This window comes from Anser brachyrhynchus, assembly GCF_964034855.1.
Source record: "Anser brachyrhynchus genome assembly, chromosome: 7".
NCBI lineage: Eukaryota > Metazoa > Chordata > Aves > Anseriformes > Anatidae > Anser > Anser brachyrhynchus.
In genome coordinates, this window is record NC_137701.1 from 6,855,798 (window position 1) to 6,868,282 (window position 12,485).

The 12,485-nt window shown below is 43.9% G+C and overlaps 1 protein-coding gene across 1 annotated transcript in view; it reads right to left on the reverse strand.

Annotated features, from left to right (window-relative positions):
- Positions 1–12,370, reverse strand: part of ITGAV (integrin subunit alpha V) — a 46,759-nt gene extending 34,389 nt beyond the window's left edge. The window contains exons 1-2 of the mRNA XM_080598790.1: positions 12,090–12,370; positions 9,304–9,431 (exon numbers count right to left, since the gene is read on the reverse strand). Of these exons, the coding sequence (XP_080454916.1) occupies positions 9,304–9,431; positions 12,090–12,253 (292 nt within the window). The 5' untranslated portion in view covers positions 12,254–12,370. The remainder of the gene's footprint in view (positions 1–9,303; positions 9,432–12,089) is intronic.
- Between the last annotated feature and the right edge of the window lie 115 nt (positions 12,371–12,485).

The following is a 12,485-nucleotide window of genomic DNA, read 5'->3' on the forward strand; positions in this document are numbered from 1 at the left end:
TGTAGTAAAACCTGCTCCATCACACAACTTCACTAATGTCAGTGCAGGTGCAGATAACAAAGTAACATCTGCTTCAAGGATAAAATGCCTTACATTGAATTTATCCTGTATTCCAAGCTTCATTAGGTTCTCTAAAGCTGAGGGGGTTCTTGTGAAAGGGGGATGCTGTCCAGCTCAAGACTCATGGTAACATAGGGAAGTGTTAGAACACACAAAAAAACGGACCAGACACTTATTTTGGAGACACAGACTTTTCATAAAAACTGTAAATGTTAAAATGCAGGCCAAATCTAATAGTAACTCTCCATTAAAGAAGTTACCTTCATTTACCCACCCACCTCCCTTCAAAATTCCCCACAGGAAAAAAATGGGGAAATAGATTGTAAGCCTTTTCCTCAGCTTCCAAAGAGAAACCAATTTTACGAGGAAATCTGGAAACCACCCTGTCATCAAAAATCCCCTTCCTTTAAATGAGAAACCATTTGGGTTTCTGTTCCTCACGAGGGAAAACAGAGATCAGTTATATGTGAGCCCTCTGTGGAGCAGATCAGAGTTAAATAAGGTGTTGTAGCTTTACTGTTATTTAAAGTGACATTGGGAAGTTATGGGACTGACTTCAGCATTTGTGTTTTAGTAGGAATAAAAAGCCTGGTTTCATTATTATTTTATCATGGTATAACTTCTCAGTGACAGTCATAAAAGAGAAAACCCTCCCCCTATATCTTTTAAAAACAGTACCTGCATTAAATGAAGCAAACTAATACAGGAAGGATTTAAACATACAGGGATTTATAAATCCAAATCAACGTTGTGACATGTAGTACAGTCACAGCCTTACTGCTATGACAGTTCCTACAGCCACTGCTGCTTTTCCTGTATTTCTCAATTGCTCTGGGGTATCCCAGGAATACCCTATAAATGCCTTTACACCAGTGCAATACACTTTAGACACACATTCAAATGAATATATGCAGGTGATACAAATTAGGTTCTGACTACATTTACTCAAGAAACAACTTTTAAAGCTCTACAACGCTATTTGTCAGATTAAAACGCAGCCACTATGGGGCTACTACTTGCTGGGTCATGGATTCCAGGAGCGTGTCACTTGACCATAGGGTATTAGCTGGCATCTGTGAAGACAGCCTATGTTATGGTTTTTCCTTTGCTCCTTCTTGCTAAAGTAGACCTCACATGATGATTTCACATAACTTTGTCATTAAGGAAAAAGGGCTGACATGCCAAGCCAACAGCGCTTTGTCTTACAAAGTACTTTCCAGGTGGGGTGACTGTACTATATGGGGTTAAAAATTATATATGGAAACTAATGCAGAGGGATGCTAACTGGCAATAAAGGGGAAAGAAAGTCTAAATCATCTTCCAAATAAAACTAAAAAGATCAAAAGCTTTTTTAATGTGGATTTTCTTTTGGCTATCAGCTTTATGTAGTTGGTGCCTTCTATTTTTAACGTGTTATCAGCTACAGAAACAATGGTATTGCTATAAAATGACTGGCATTGTGACTAACCTGTAGCCTGCCTGTTTGTGCAGTTACGAGAAAACTGGACGCATTTACCCCTGCTCAAGTGCCAGACTGAATTGAGACAATCATGAGCCAAAAGGAAGGGAACTGATGAAGCCTGGTTTGGTGTCATCATGCTATGAATACCTAAGTTGTAAAATTTAATTAGACACCTAATTCACATAATTTCTTTTAAAATAAACCTCTTCGGAATACCAAAGTAAATGATATTGCCAGTTCTAGGTAAAGGGAAACATAATGCAGCTAGCCAAAAGAAAGACAACCTCAGCAAACATACAGAAGCACTGTTTCCACGAACAAGAATTTGACCTAGTATAAAGCAAGTCCTTCTACCTAAAATCTCAGAGATCTCAACCTTAGTTAGAGGCAAGAACAAGCAAGCACAAGGTTACCTTCACTTGAAAATCCCCACACTGTGAGGTAGCCGATGACTCACCTTGGTTTAGCAATCCTGTTTTGCTAGTGACTCAGGGATCAGGGGAATAGAGAGCTTCCCACTACTCCCCTTCCTCCTCCTGACCTACGAATCCTGTTTCTCTCTTTGGGTGGAGCTGGAACAACTGGACCTTTTCCCTTTGCCTAATATAACTAAGAGCTTTTTTTTTTTTTCCAGCTAGTCATACAGTTGAGATCCAACTACCCCCACACAGAGCCAACAGACTTCATGCCGGAGTCTACCTAATCACAAAAGCATGAGCATTTTTCCACTGTCAGCTATAACAACAAGAGGAGGAGGTTTTGTATGTTTTACCTCCCTCTTTTGTATTCAGAGCAGTACCCAAAGCCCAAGGCAGACTTCAGTTATCCCAGCACATGATAAGGAGAACAACCAAACTTCAATGGGACTGAGGTAATGATAGCTTCAGCGAGATAAAAATCAATCCATTCTACTACAGATGAATGAATACTCTTCATAAGATTTATTGGTTGGTTGTTGACTAAATCAAAACTGAAATCCCCATACCAATTGCACCCAAATACTGATAAACCAATCCGCTACAAATAAAAGAGCACTTTGTGAAAGCATGCTGCTTGAACAAAACGCTGACCTACCCTCCAATTCTTTATTCTTTTCCACTTACTCCACAGGTGGAAAAGATGGGACTTACAAACAGCTGACATGTTTACACAGATGATAAAATCTCCAAATGCAAGCTCACGACACCCACACGAGTCACAACTTCCCAATATCAGCAGATCTTACACTGTGCAATGCCACAGAATAAAGCTGCACGACGCAGTTAAAATATCCACTTCAAACTAAATAGGTCACGGATAGACAGAGCCATGCCAAACTGGTGGTTTAGGCTTCCAAACAAAGACTGCTATTGTCTGCAATCACCCACTCGGGGATGGAGGGGAAAAAAACAAAACCCTTAGAAACATAAGGACGAATCAAAGGAGTTTTTATTAGTATTTTCCTTTTCAAAAGCTCCTTTACTGTCTTTTAGCACAGATTGAAATAACCAGTCTTAAAGGAATTTCATCCAAAAATAATAAGAACAAGTCATTCAGTTAAAATGACTCCGGTGTGTCAAAACAAGGGAAGGTAGGCTGGGGACGAACACTGCAACTGTCAAAGTCACAAAACTGTACACAGCCAGAGGCTACATCGAATTATTTTTCCAAAGCAATAAAAATATCACACAGAGCCGAACAGGACTTGAATGCTGGAGATGCTCTTAGCTTTTAGTATTCAGCCATTTCAGTAAGTTTCCCCAGTCCTGAATTTTGCGCTCTAACACAGCAGCAGGGAAAGCTTCTCACTAAAAGGACTGAAAATTTCGCAGTGCATCGATCTGTTGCACTAGGCACATCCAAAGAGCAAAGTAATACATTAGCTGAGCAACCAGATCTTCCTGTGCAAGAAAACAAAATCTGTTCAAGAAATCTGCAACTCATTAGCATAGAAGTTCAAAGTTGTTTTATGAGCATATTTTCCTTTGTAACAGTTAGTCGAGCTGTCTGCATTTCATCAGATTACTCTACATGCAGAAGCTCTTGAAACGGTCTGAACACTGTACTTCTTGATGCTGCCGTAACGAACTGCACTTTCAAGCATCCCATACCAGAGCTCATACATATCCCACTGAAAGTTTTGATTAAAAACCAGCAACATCACAAAGCCGTGCTGTTAGTATTCGATCAGAAGTCACGGGGAGCACGAAGGGATGCTGTTTCTACCAAGCCACTCCCCAGTATTCCTGACTGATGGAGAGCTAGGGCCCAAAGATGGAAAGTAAAATAACGTTATAAAGAAGACTGTTTCCTTTTGGAAAACAAGCACATAGGGAACTCATTTGGTTTACATTAATTTGCTCCATATTTCTCACACGTGTACAGTCTGATTAACTCCGACTGCTTACATAAGCCTCTGAAGAATTTCTTATGTCAGAATGAAAAAGCGGCGTGAGCCCACTCTCTAAAATCTTACGGCAAAAGAATCACAGAGCGGTTTAGGTTGGAGGGGACCTTAAAGCCCACCCAGTACTAACCCCCTGCCATGGGCCTGGACAACTCCCACCAGCCCAGGCTGCCCAAAGCCCCATGAAGCCTGGCCTTGGGCACTGCCAGGAATGGGGCAGCCACAGCTTTTCCGGGCAGCCTGTGCCAGTGCCTCACCACCCTCATAGTAAAGAATTTCTTCCTGATGTCTAATCTAAACCTACCCTCTTTGTACTTATCTGGATGTCAGACATCAGCTGGGTTTATGCACCCTGCTATACCATGTATGCCAAACTGTAAAATATATAAATAAAAAGAAAGAAAAGACGATGACCCCTGCTGATATTCCTAAAAACCACAGTTGACCGGGTGATCTCCCTGGTTCTGCTGTCTGGATCAGTAAGCTTTTGATCCACCTCTTGCAAAAAAAAAATCATCATTTTATATAATGAAATGAAAAACTGTAGAAAATAAATATAACATAGAAAAACTTGAACTTTTCAAGAATCTGTTCCCTGAGCAAGCTTTTGGAAATACTTTGAGTAACGTGGCAGTATCTGTGCAAACTTTGCTAGGCTCATCACTGAAGACTGTGCAAGGAGAGAAGGGAGGGTGAAGAGGTGTGTCTTTAAAACAAGCCTTTTGGGATCTCGTCTCGAAACTGATCAGAAACAGAAAATGGACTGCTATATTAAGTGCATTCCTTTTACAGCATACCCGCAAGGAGTATGTTTTTCCTGGAAAAAAAAACACTAAGTAAAAAGGCAAATGAAGCCAACCACTCAGTTAAGACACTGCTAAGGTTTCTAAGAGAGGAACCACCTCTCCAGTCAGTTCTGTACAGACAATAGTACCTACAGAACAAACAGGTTTACAGATCCTGAAAAATAATTCAATCATATCTTTTAGCATCTGAGCTAAAGAATAATAGAAGTAAAAAAAAAAAACACAACACAATGCTTGTAAAGGCAAAATGTAAGAGCAATTTTCCCACTTGCAGACCCAGATTCTTTCTTCTTTATAAGCTTGATACATTTCCCTATTGCTATGGATTTTAAAAAAAAGAAAAAATTTTGAGTCACCAAATTAATTCACGTGAAGGGTGTATACAAATCAAGACAAAGATTTATCTACCTTGACCTGTAAGTTTTGGGTTTGTTTTTTTTTTTTTTTTTGAGTAATTTGAATGTGAAACGTAAGGCGTCTTGGAAAGGAAAGGATTTAATAATGCTGTTTGGCACACATGTCACACCACCTCCAGCTTAAGTTTCCCCGGCTGCTTTTCCTGAAGCAATAGACCCTCCTACACATTCTGAAACTCTGAAAGTTGACTGAGACAGAGGGAAAAAATCCCAACTATTTTACATAACAATTCAGTTGAAATTGTGGTAAAGCTGTGGCAAATGTAATAAGAAGTCAGGATATACAAGAACACAAGCACAAGGACCTTCAGTTTTGTGTCAGCGGCATGTTTAGCTACTGAATTAACAAGACAAACAGGAACAAGGCAAGAAAGTTCAGTGCTTATGTAACACTATTTAGCAAGAGCTCCTTCTATCAATAGTTTGGAAAGAGAACCTGTCAGAGTACCAGACACAAGCACTGCTTCTTATTTCAGTTCTGCAGGAGATCAACAAAATCGTCCATGTGAGGAAGCTTGCTTGGGTGGCTGGTTTCTTTTTAACATTACCCTTTATGTGCTTCTAAGAGGAAAAACCTGCCTGAAACATTTGTCAAATGATATGTGAAAGCCTTTCCAAAAAAAAAAAAGTACTCATGTTCTGACCATGTACACACAAGCACATGCAGCACAGCTATAGGCACCCCCGAATATGAGGGCATTTTCTACCACATATGTTTGTTATGCAATTTTCACATAGTCATAACTACGTTAAATCAAAGCCAACTGATGTCAGTACTAAAACTCTGAGAAGCCCCACAGTGAAGCATCTTTACATTTGGGAAGTGTTAATGTGTGATATAAACATTTTGCCTTCCAAAGCCACCATGTATACCAGAATGTCAAAAGCAATTAGTATAATATGCACGCAGAAACATGCACGCAGGCACACATGGAGAATATTCTCCAGTGTATTTTCCACACAAGTGTAACCAGCATGCAGGGAGACCTAGGACACCTAGGAGAAGGTGAGATCACCCCTTCCCCTTGCAAACATGTTGCTGCTTTAAATGAGAAAACCTGTGTAGGCAGGGTGAAAGAATTTATTTCTGGGTAGCAATTTAAAAATTGTAACATGCTTCAGTAAGATTTGTGTTATATGCTAGGGGGAAAAATCCACGTATGTACTTAAATGCTGTACGCACACATACATGCACACAGTTTCAATACGAGAGAGATGCGAGTTCAATGGACAGACTCCTATCGGGAGGCACCCAGATATCCCTCCCAGAAGAGCCCAGCTGTCATGCACAGGAAGGAAGGAAGCAGGCAGCAAATTCAGTAGGAGCAGGGCCTCCCAGCCCAATGACGTTTCGCTCTCCTCCAGAGGAGCTGGGTGAGAGCAAGTGCAAGTCACCAGCAAAGCCAGCAGAAGGTAAGTGCTCCAAGAACCCCTCCTCAAGGTGAGCATAAAGCAGGGAGCACCTTCTCTCTTTGACTACATAACACAATACACACCAACAGCTGTAAGCAACCAAGTGGCTACACGTAACAATATTTAAGCCAAAAGCAAGTGTTGGAAAATAAACCTATTTTGATGCAGTCACCGCTGCACAGCTGTGCTCAGCGTGGCCTGTATATGGATGGAGAAGAAAAAAGGCCTCACGGCTGGAGGAAAACCTAGCTGAAAATAAGGAATATGTCTAAGAAAAAACACCCTGCTTTGACTGACCTCTGTAATACCCTACTCTTGTACTTATTTGTGGCACAACCACCAGGCAAAGGGGCACAGAAGACCTCGGGCAGCCAGAGCAAGACTCGCCCTTTCCTCCATTCCCTGGCCACATTCGGGGCACAGAGACACAGCCCCTTCCTCGCCCGCAGGCTGTGTACGAGGCAGTAGCTTGGACTGGCATGGGATGTTGGGGGGCAAGAGCAGGACCATGCCTTCTAGGGGGCAGCTCGCAGTTTGCAGCTCCATGTACAGCTGGGCAGCCGCAGGCAGGTCACAGATCCAGAAGAAGCCACAAATACGAGCAGTCTCATTTTCAGAGGTCAGATTTCTCACTAGCTGTGAACAATTGGAAAAGAACTCCAAAGAAACCCAGTAGAGAAGGTGTGTTACTTCTTCCATTAACAAAACAACTAAATAAGCTTGAAAATACATCTGCTTTGTATTGCCAGGGCTAAGCAGTATGCTTGCAGTTACAAACCCAAGCGCACGAATGTTGACGTAGTGGATGGACAAGCCCGAATTCTTGCAGAAATTGCATTTAGCCATCTAAAAAAACCCCTTCCTGTTAGCAGCACAGATCAGCAGTCAAATCATCTGCTCCCCATTTCCTGTGAAGGGCATCGCAAGCCTTCCCTAATTCCCATCGCTGCCCTGCGTAGGGGCAGGCAGGAACTGGGGACTGCACCGTGCTGGCAGTAAGATGCAGTCACCCTAACGCAGGGAATCAGCCATTGTATTATACACAAAGAAAAAGACATTTTATTTTGTTTCAGCATGTTGATTATTTTATTATGCTGAAATACAATGCCCCCTTTCACCCAGAGAATAATTGACAAATACATTATTTCCCACTCCACTACCACAAAGCTGGAACGTGTTAAAATGTGCCTGACAGAAATCCTCTTTAGCCTCTATGGCATGCTAGCTTTACTGTTGAATTTCAAGTGATTTACATGCACAATTACTTTAAGGGCAAATGGTAAGCAAAATGCTGTTTGTTTGCCCAGTAGCATATACCTTAAACACAGACACGAAGCAAAGCGATGTTGCCTTTGTGTCTATTTACTGAGCCTAGCATATTGAGAAGTGCATTGCAAATGTTCACAGCACAGATGCATGCTCTGTGATTCTCATTTGAAGATGTATCTAACCCAGAGGTTCATCATTCCCCACAAGAGGTTTTTTAGCTATTATATTAGTGGTGAATATTACAGATATCAAGATTATTGTTAGAAAAAAAGTGTATTGGTGAAAAGATTAAGCCCAAACCCCCGAAGTGAAACCAAAAAAAATTAAAAGCAATTTTTTGCTGCCTTACACTGATGCAGACAAAATGGCATACTTCTGCAGATTACTAGAGATCTCCAGTAATCTGGCAGAAAGGTTTCAGTAGGATGATGTAGAGGCTGACAGTGACTTGAGTTTTACACGCATCTTTATGTACTTTTTTTTTGTGCAAGAGAACTAATAAGAGTTGTCAGAGCCCTGAAGCCTGAATGTATTTTTCTGAACACCAGCAGCATTTTGTGGTATACCTCGATGATGGGACTGGAATGAGATTCTCCCCTGTGTCATACCTAATTTACAAAGGCTGAATAAACATAGCCTTCAGACTACGGAGTCAAAATACCAGCAGAGGCAGAAATGAATTATAACCAACCAGACCTTAATGCACAGGTGTTTCCTCTGCCATACCATGCGGGTCTTGCTAATCCACTACCAGGACACACAGTTTTTTCCACTGGCCTGAATCAGGCTGTGGAGGATTCAGCCCTGAGTGGCACGAGCAGAAAAGCACATGCAGTGCGCTCCCACATGACCTGCTGCAGCTTGTGGAAATCATTGTGCGTACCGGAGCATGAAGATGGAGTGAAATGTTTTCTGTCAGCATCGCTGCTGCTCAGCTTTAACACACGTAAGAAATGGACAGCAATGCCTGACCAGAGGCATCAGCAACGTCACAAATGTTATCAAGCTACATTAAAGACAAAAAATTAAAAAAAGGTATGTGCACTGCGGTTTTAAGCTGATACTCCCAGTTTCAGTTGAAAGTTCTGAATATTTCTGCATCCACCACCTCTGCTGATACTAGAGAGCACACTTACTCGTATGCTGTGTTGTTATAGGCATGTCATTTCCCTCAAGGTTTTATTGGCAAGTAGGTTGCTAAATGCTTTAAGACTGCTGGCAAGTACAGAGAAGAAATGGAAATAACTCATCAGGTTGAAACAGAAGACGTATGTATGTTTGCTCAGGCCTTCAGCACCTACCACATACAACAGTTCTCATAGACAGAGGAGAAGAACAACAAAACGAAGCCTTGACCTGTTGCCAGTCCCAATACCACCGCATTCAAACTGACCATCAGGAAACACCACGACCACCTGAATCCCTGCTGTGCTGCCACAGGACTAGAGCAGAGAACCTCCCCCCTTTCCCCTGCAGTGAACAGCTTCTTACCTGTGGAGTCAAATATTATGGGCTGGCAATTCCTGTTTGAGTTCCAGTTGCATCTGAGCACCTGGCCTCCTTCTACAACGTTGTGCTGGGTGGTGTTCGCCTTCGGAGCTCCCACCAGAAGAAATATCCTGCAGTAAAAAGAGGAAATAAAAGTTCCAAAACTTAAGGCAGGACATTGCTACTTTATAACACTTAAAGAGTTAATGAAGCAAAGGTCTTATCCATTCAAATCTAAGCCTGCCTAAAACTATTTTGAGTTTCACAGCAATTCTTACTGAGTTTCAAGTCCTGCCTGGCTCCCTCTTTTCTGCGAACAAAAGCAGGCAAAAAAATGATAATGAGTGAATTAAAATATTCTGACCTGCTTAGAATGAAGTTTAAAATGAGATAAATGCCTTTTATTTTCTTCTTTTTCCCTTTCAAAAACATGCGCTTATGCTTCAGAATAGGAAGTCGTGTATTGCTGTAATTTACAAAAGTCATTGTCTGACATCATTTCTGGTTCAGTTTGTATGTAAGAGTAATTCATGGAAGTCAGACAAAAATATTCAGTGATATATACACAAAACAGCAGTGCTTCTGAGCTCAGGAAGTATTAAGTGGTGAGTCAGCCTCCCATTAGCAAACACTCCTCTAAAAGCAATCACCAAGCACCCAAGTTACTGCCAACCACAGGTTTGCCCATTAATGAATCTTTACTGAAATTCCTTACACAGTCATTGTTTTTTTTATATGGCTGTGTCATTTTATAAATCTCTGCTTAAATAAGTAACTTAAGTGCATTCTGAGCGGGAACTGCTAAGAGATTAGGCTTTTGCAGGTGGTAAAATTCAGAAGTTGCCAAGTTCAGAAACAGACCAACTACAAAGCCAGACCAAAGAGGGCTGTTAACATCTTCCAGGAACTCCGACAGCTGAGACACGCTTGACTGATCAGCACTTTCCTTAGGAAGTCGATTTGAGATATAGGCAAAGAAGAAGTAAAGATCTAAAACTAAAATACTTCCTCTTAGCAAAATCTGCTCCGCTGTTTCCATTTAGACTGTTTAGGACAGAACACAGCTTGTGAAAGCAAGTCTTATCAGCCCATTTCAGATAGCACAGTTACTTGGTTTTGAAATTGCCTTAGCTGAACAAGCTGGTTGGAGACAACATTTACATGTAGACTGATCCAGGCTTAGCCAACTTGTTCTGGTTGTGATGGGCATCCTCCAGACTTCAGCACAGAGCTATGTTTTTTTCTTCTTAGCATGTAAATACCACATACAAACATGCAGTGCCTTACCAAAGCTCAACTCGTAAGAACGCCAACATACAAGATTAGTTTTCAACTGCGTTTAATTTCTAGAACCTTAAAAATTTCCTGGTATGGACCCTGGTAGAAAAGCAAGTCTTTGGGGCAATCCATTTGTTTCCCCTAGCTGCCATTCACAGAATCTCTTAATTCCAAGAACATGAAATTGAAATGCTTTTAATGAACACGAAACCTTCTCTCTGGGCATAACAGAAATGCTTAAAAATAAACACCATAGTGCCAAGTAAAGAAACACATCAATTATTATAATTACTATCTATTAAACGGGTACTAGCTTGCCTCCCACTTTACCCGTAGCGCACTAGCTTTGACAAGACGACAGATGAAATATTTGCTTTTTAAAGGAAGTTATTGCTATTTTAACCTTTCTTTCTTAAGATAATCTTTGCACTGAGGACTACCAATGGAGGAATCATTATAGGACTTGAGAAAGGCTTAGTCACCTCTCTTCCCACAACAAAACAAAATAATGCATTTTTATCATCACAGACAAACTGGGCAAATTTGATTGTTGGTTTTATAAACTGCCAGTGATATTACAAATTCCCTATCTAAATACAAAGAAGTCTCTAACCTACATACTTTGGGAAAGATGGCAACAGAGGGAAGTTTGTTCCATCCATGGGACCACATCAGCTGCGCTCTGACGCTGCTCATCCCCTACCCGACACAACACGGCTCCCCAGCCTGCGCGCTGTGGACAGAAGCACGACGCGCTGCCGTGCCCGGCAGGTGAAGGCGCAGAGCTGTGCTTGTAGGGATGGGCTGGCACCTGGCGTGTGCCAACAGTCACGCATGGCCATGCGCTGACTAGAGACTGTCATGTGCAACTCTTCTGTGCGTGAAAGGCCTTTTTAGCGTGCTTCTGAAGTCCCCCGCAGCCAATGTGCGCTGCGGCTGTGTCCTCCACCAGGGACCCTTGATGCGAGGGCTCCTGGCGCAGGCTTTCTTTCACACGGGACTCCCGAATGTTGTGTCCCACAGCTAGAAGCGTGCCGTGCCACTGCAGCCTGAGCCTTCCTGAGCCACTGCCTCGGCTGCGAGGCCGGGCATCCACGGGTGTTACCTGGACAGAGGGTGCTTTTTCTCTACTTTTTACCAATATCAAGTAAAGACAAGGCGATAAGTAAACTGCCACTGGAGCAACATACGAAGTTATTTCTTCTCCCTCACTGCCTAAAACCCGTTGGGCTCTAAAACCCCAAAACCAACCAAACGAGAACCCCAAAGCTGCTCCCTGCCGCTGCGGGCTCAGCAGCCACCCCGACAGCTACACGGGGAGCCCGGGCTGCGATTCCCGAGAGCCGGGTGGCGCAGAGCGGGGGGCGCAGCCTGCCCCGCCAGGGGGAAGCCTGCCCCGGGAGGCCGGCCGCCGGGGAGGCCGGGCAGAGGCCGGCCCGGAGCGAGGCCGGCCCGGAGGTCCTGGCTGGGTCGCTGCGGGACCCGGCGGGGCGGGGGAGCCGCGCACTTACGAGGAGGGGTCCGGGGCGAAGAAATCCACGGCGAAGCCGAAGTAGCTGCCCTGCGCGCCCGAGTAGACGGCCGGCCGCTCCGCGTCCAGGTTGAAGGCGGCGCTGCCGGCGGCCAGCGCGCAGCCCAGCAGCAGCAGTCGCGGCCCGGACCCGGACCCTGCCATGGCCCCGGGGCGCTCTCCCGCCACTGCTCGGCTCGGCCCGGCTCGGCTCAGGCTCGGCCCGGCCCGGCCCCACAGCGGCGGCGGGAGAGGGGCGGGGCCGAGCGCCCAGTTCCCCTTCCTCCCGGCGGCGGGGAGGGGCCCGCACGGGGGCGGGGCCACGAATAGCCCCGCCCCGCCAACGCCCCGCCCCTCGGGGTGTGGGGCACGGGGGGTCCGTAGGGGGCTATGGGGG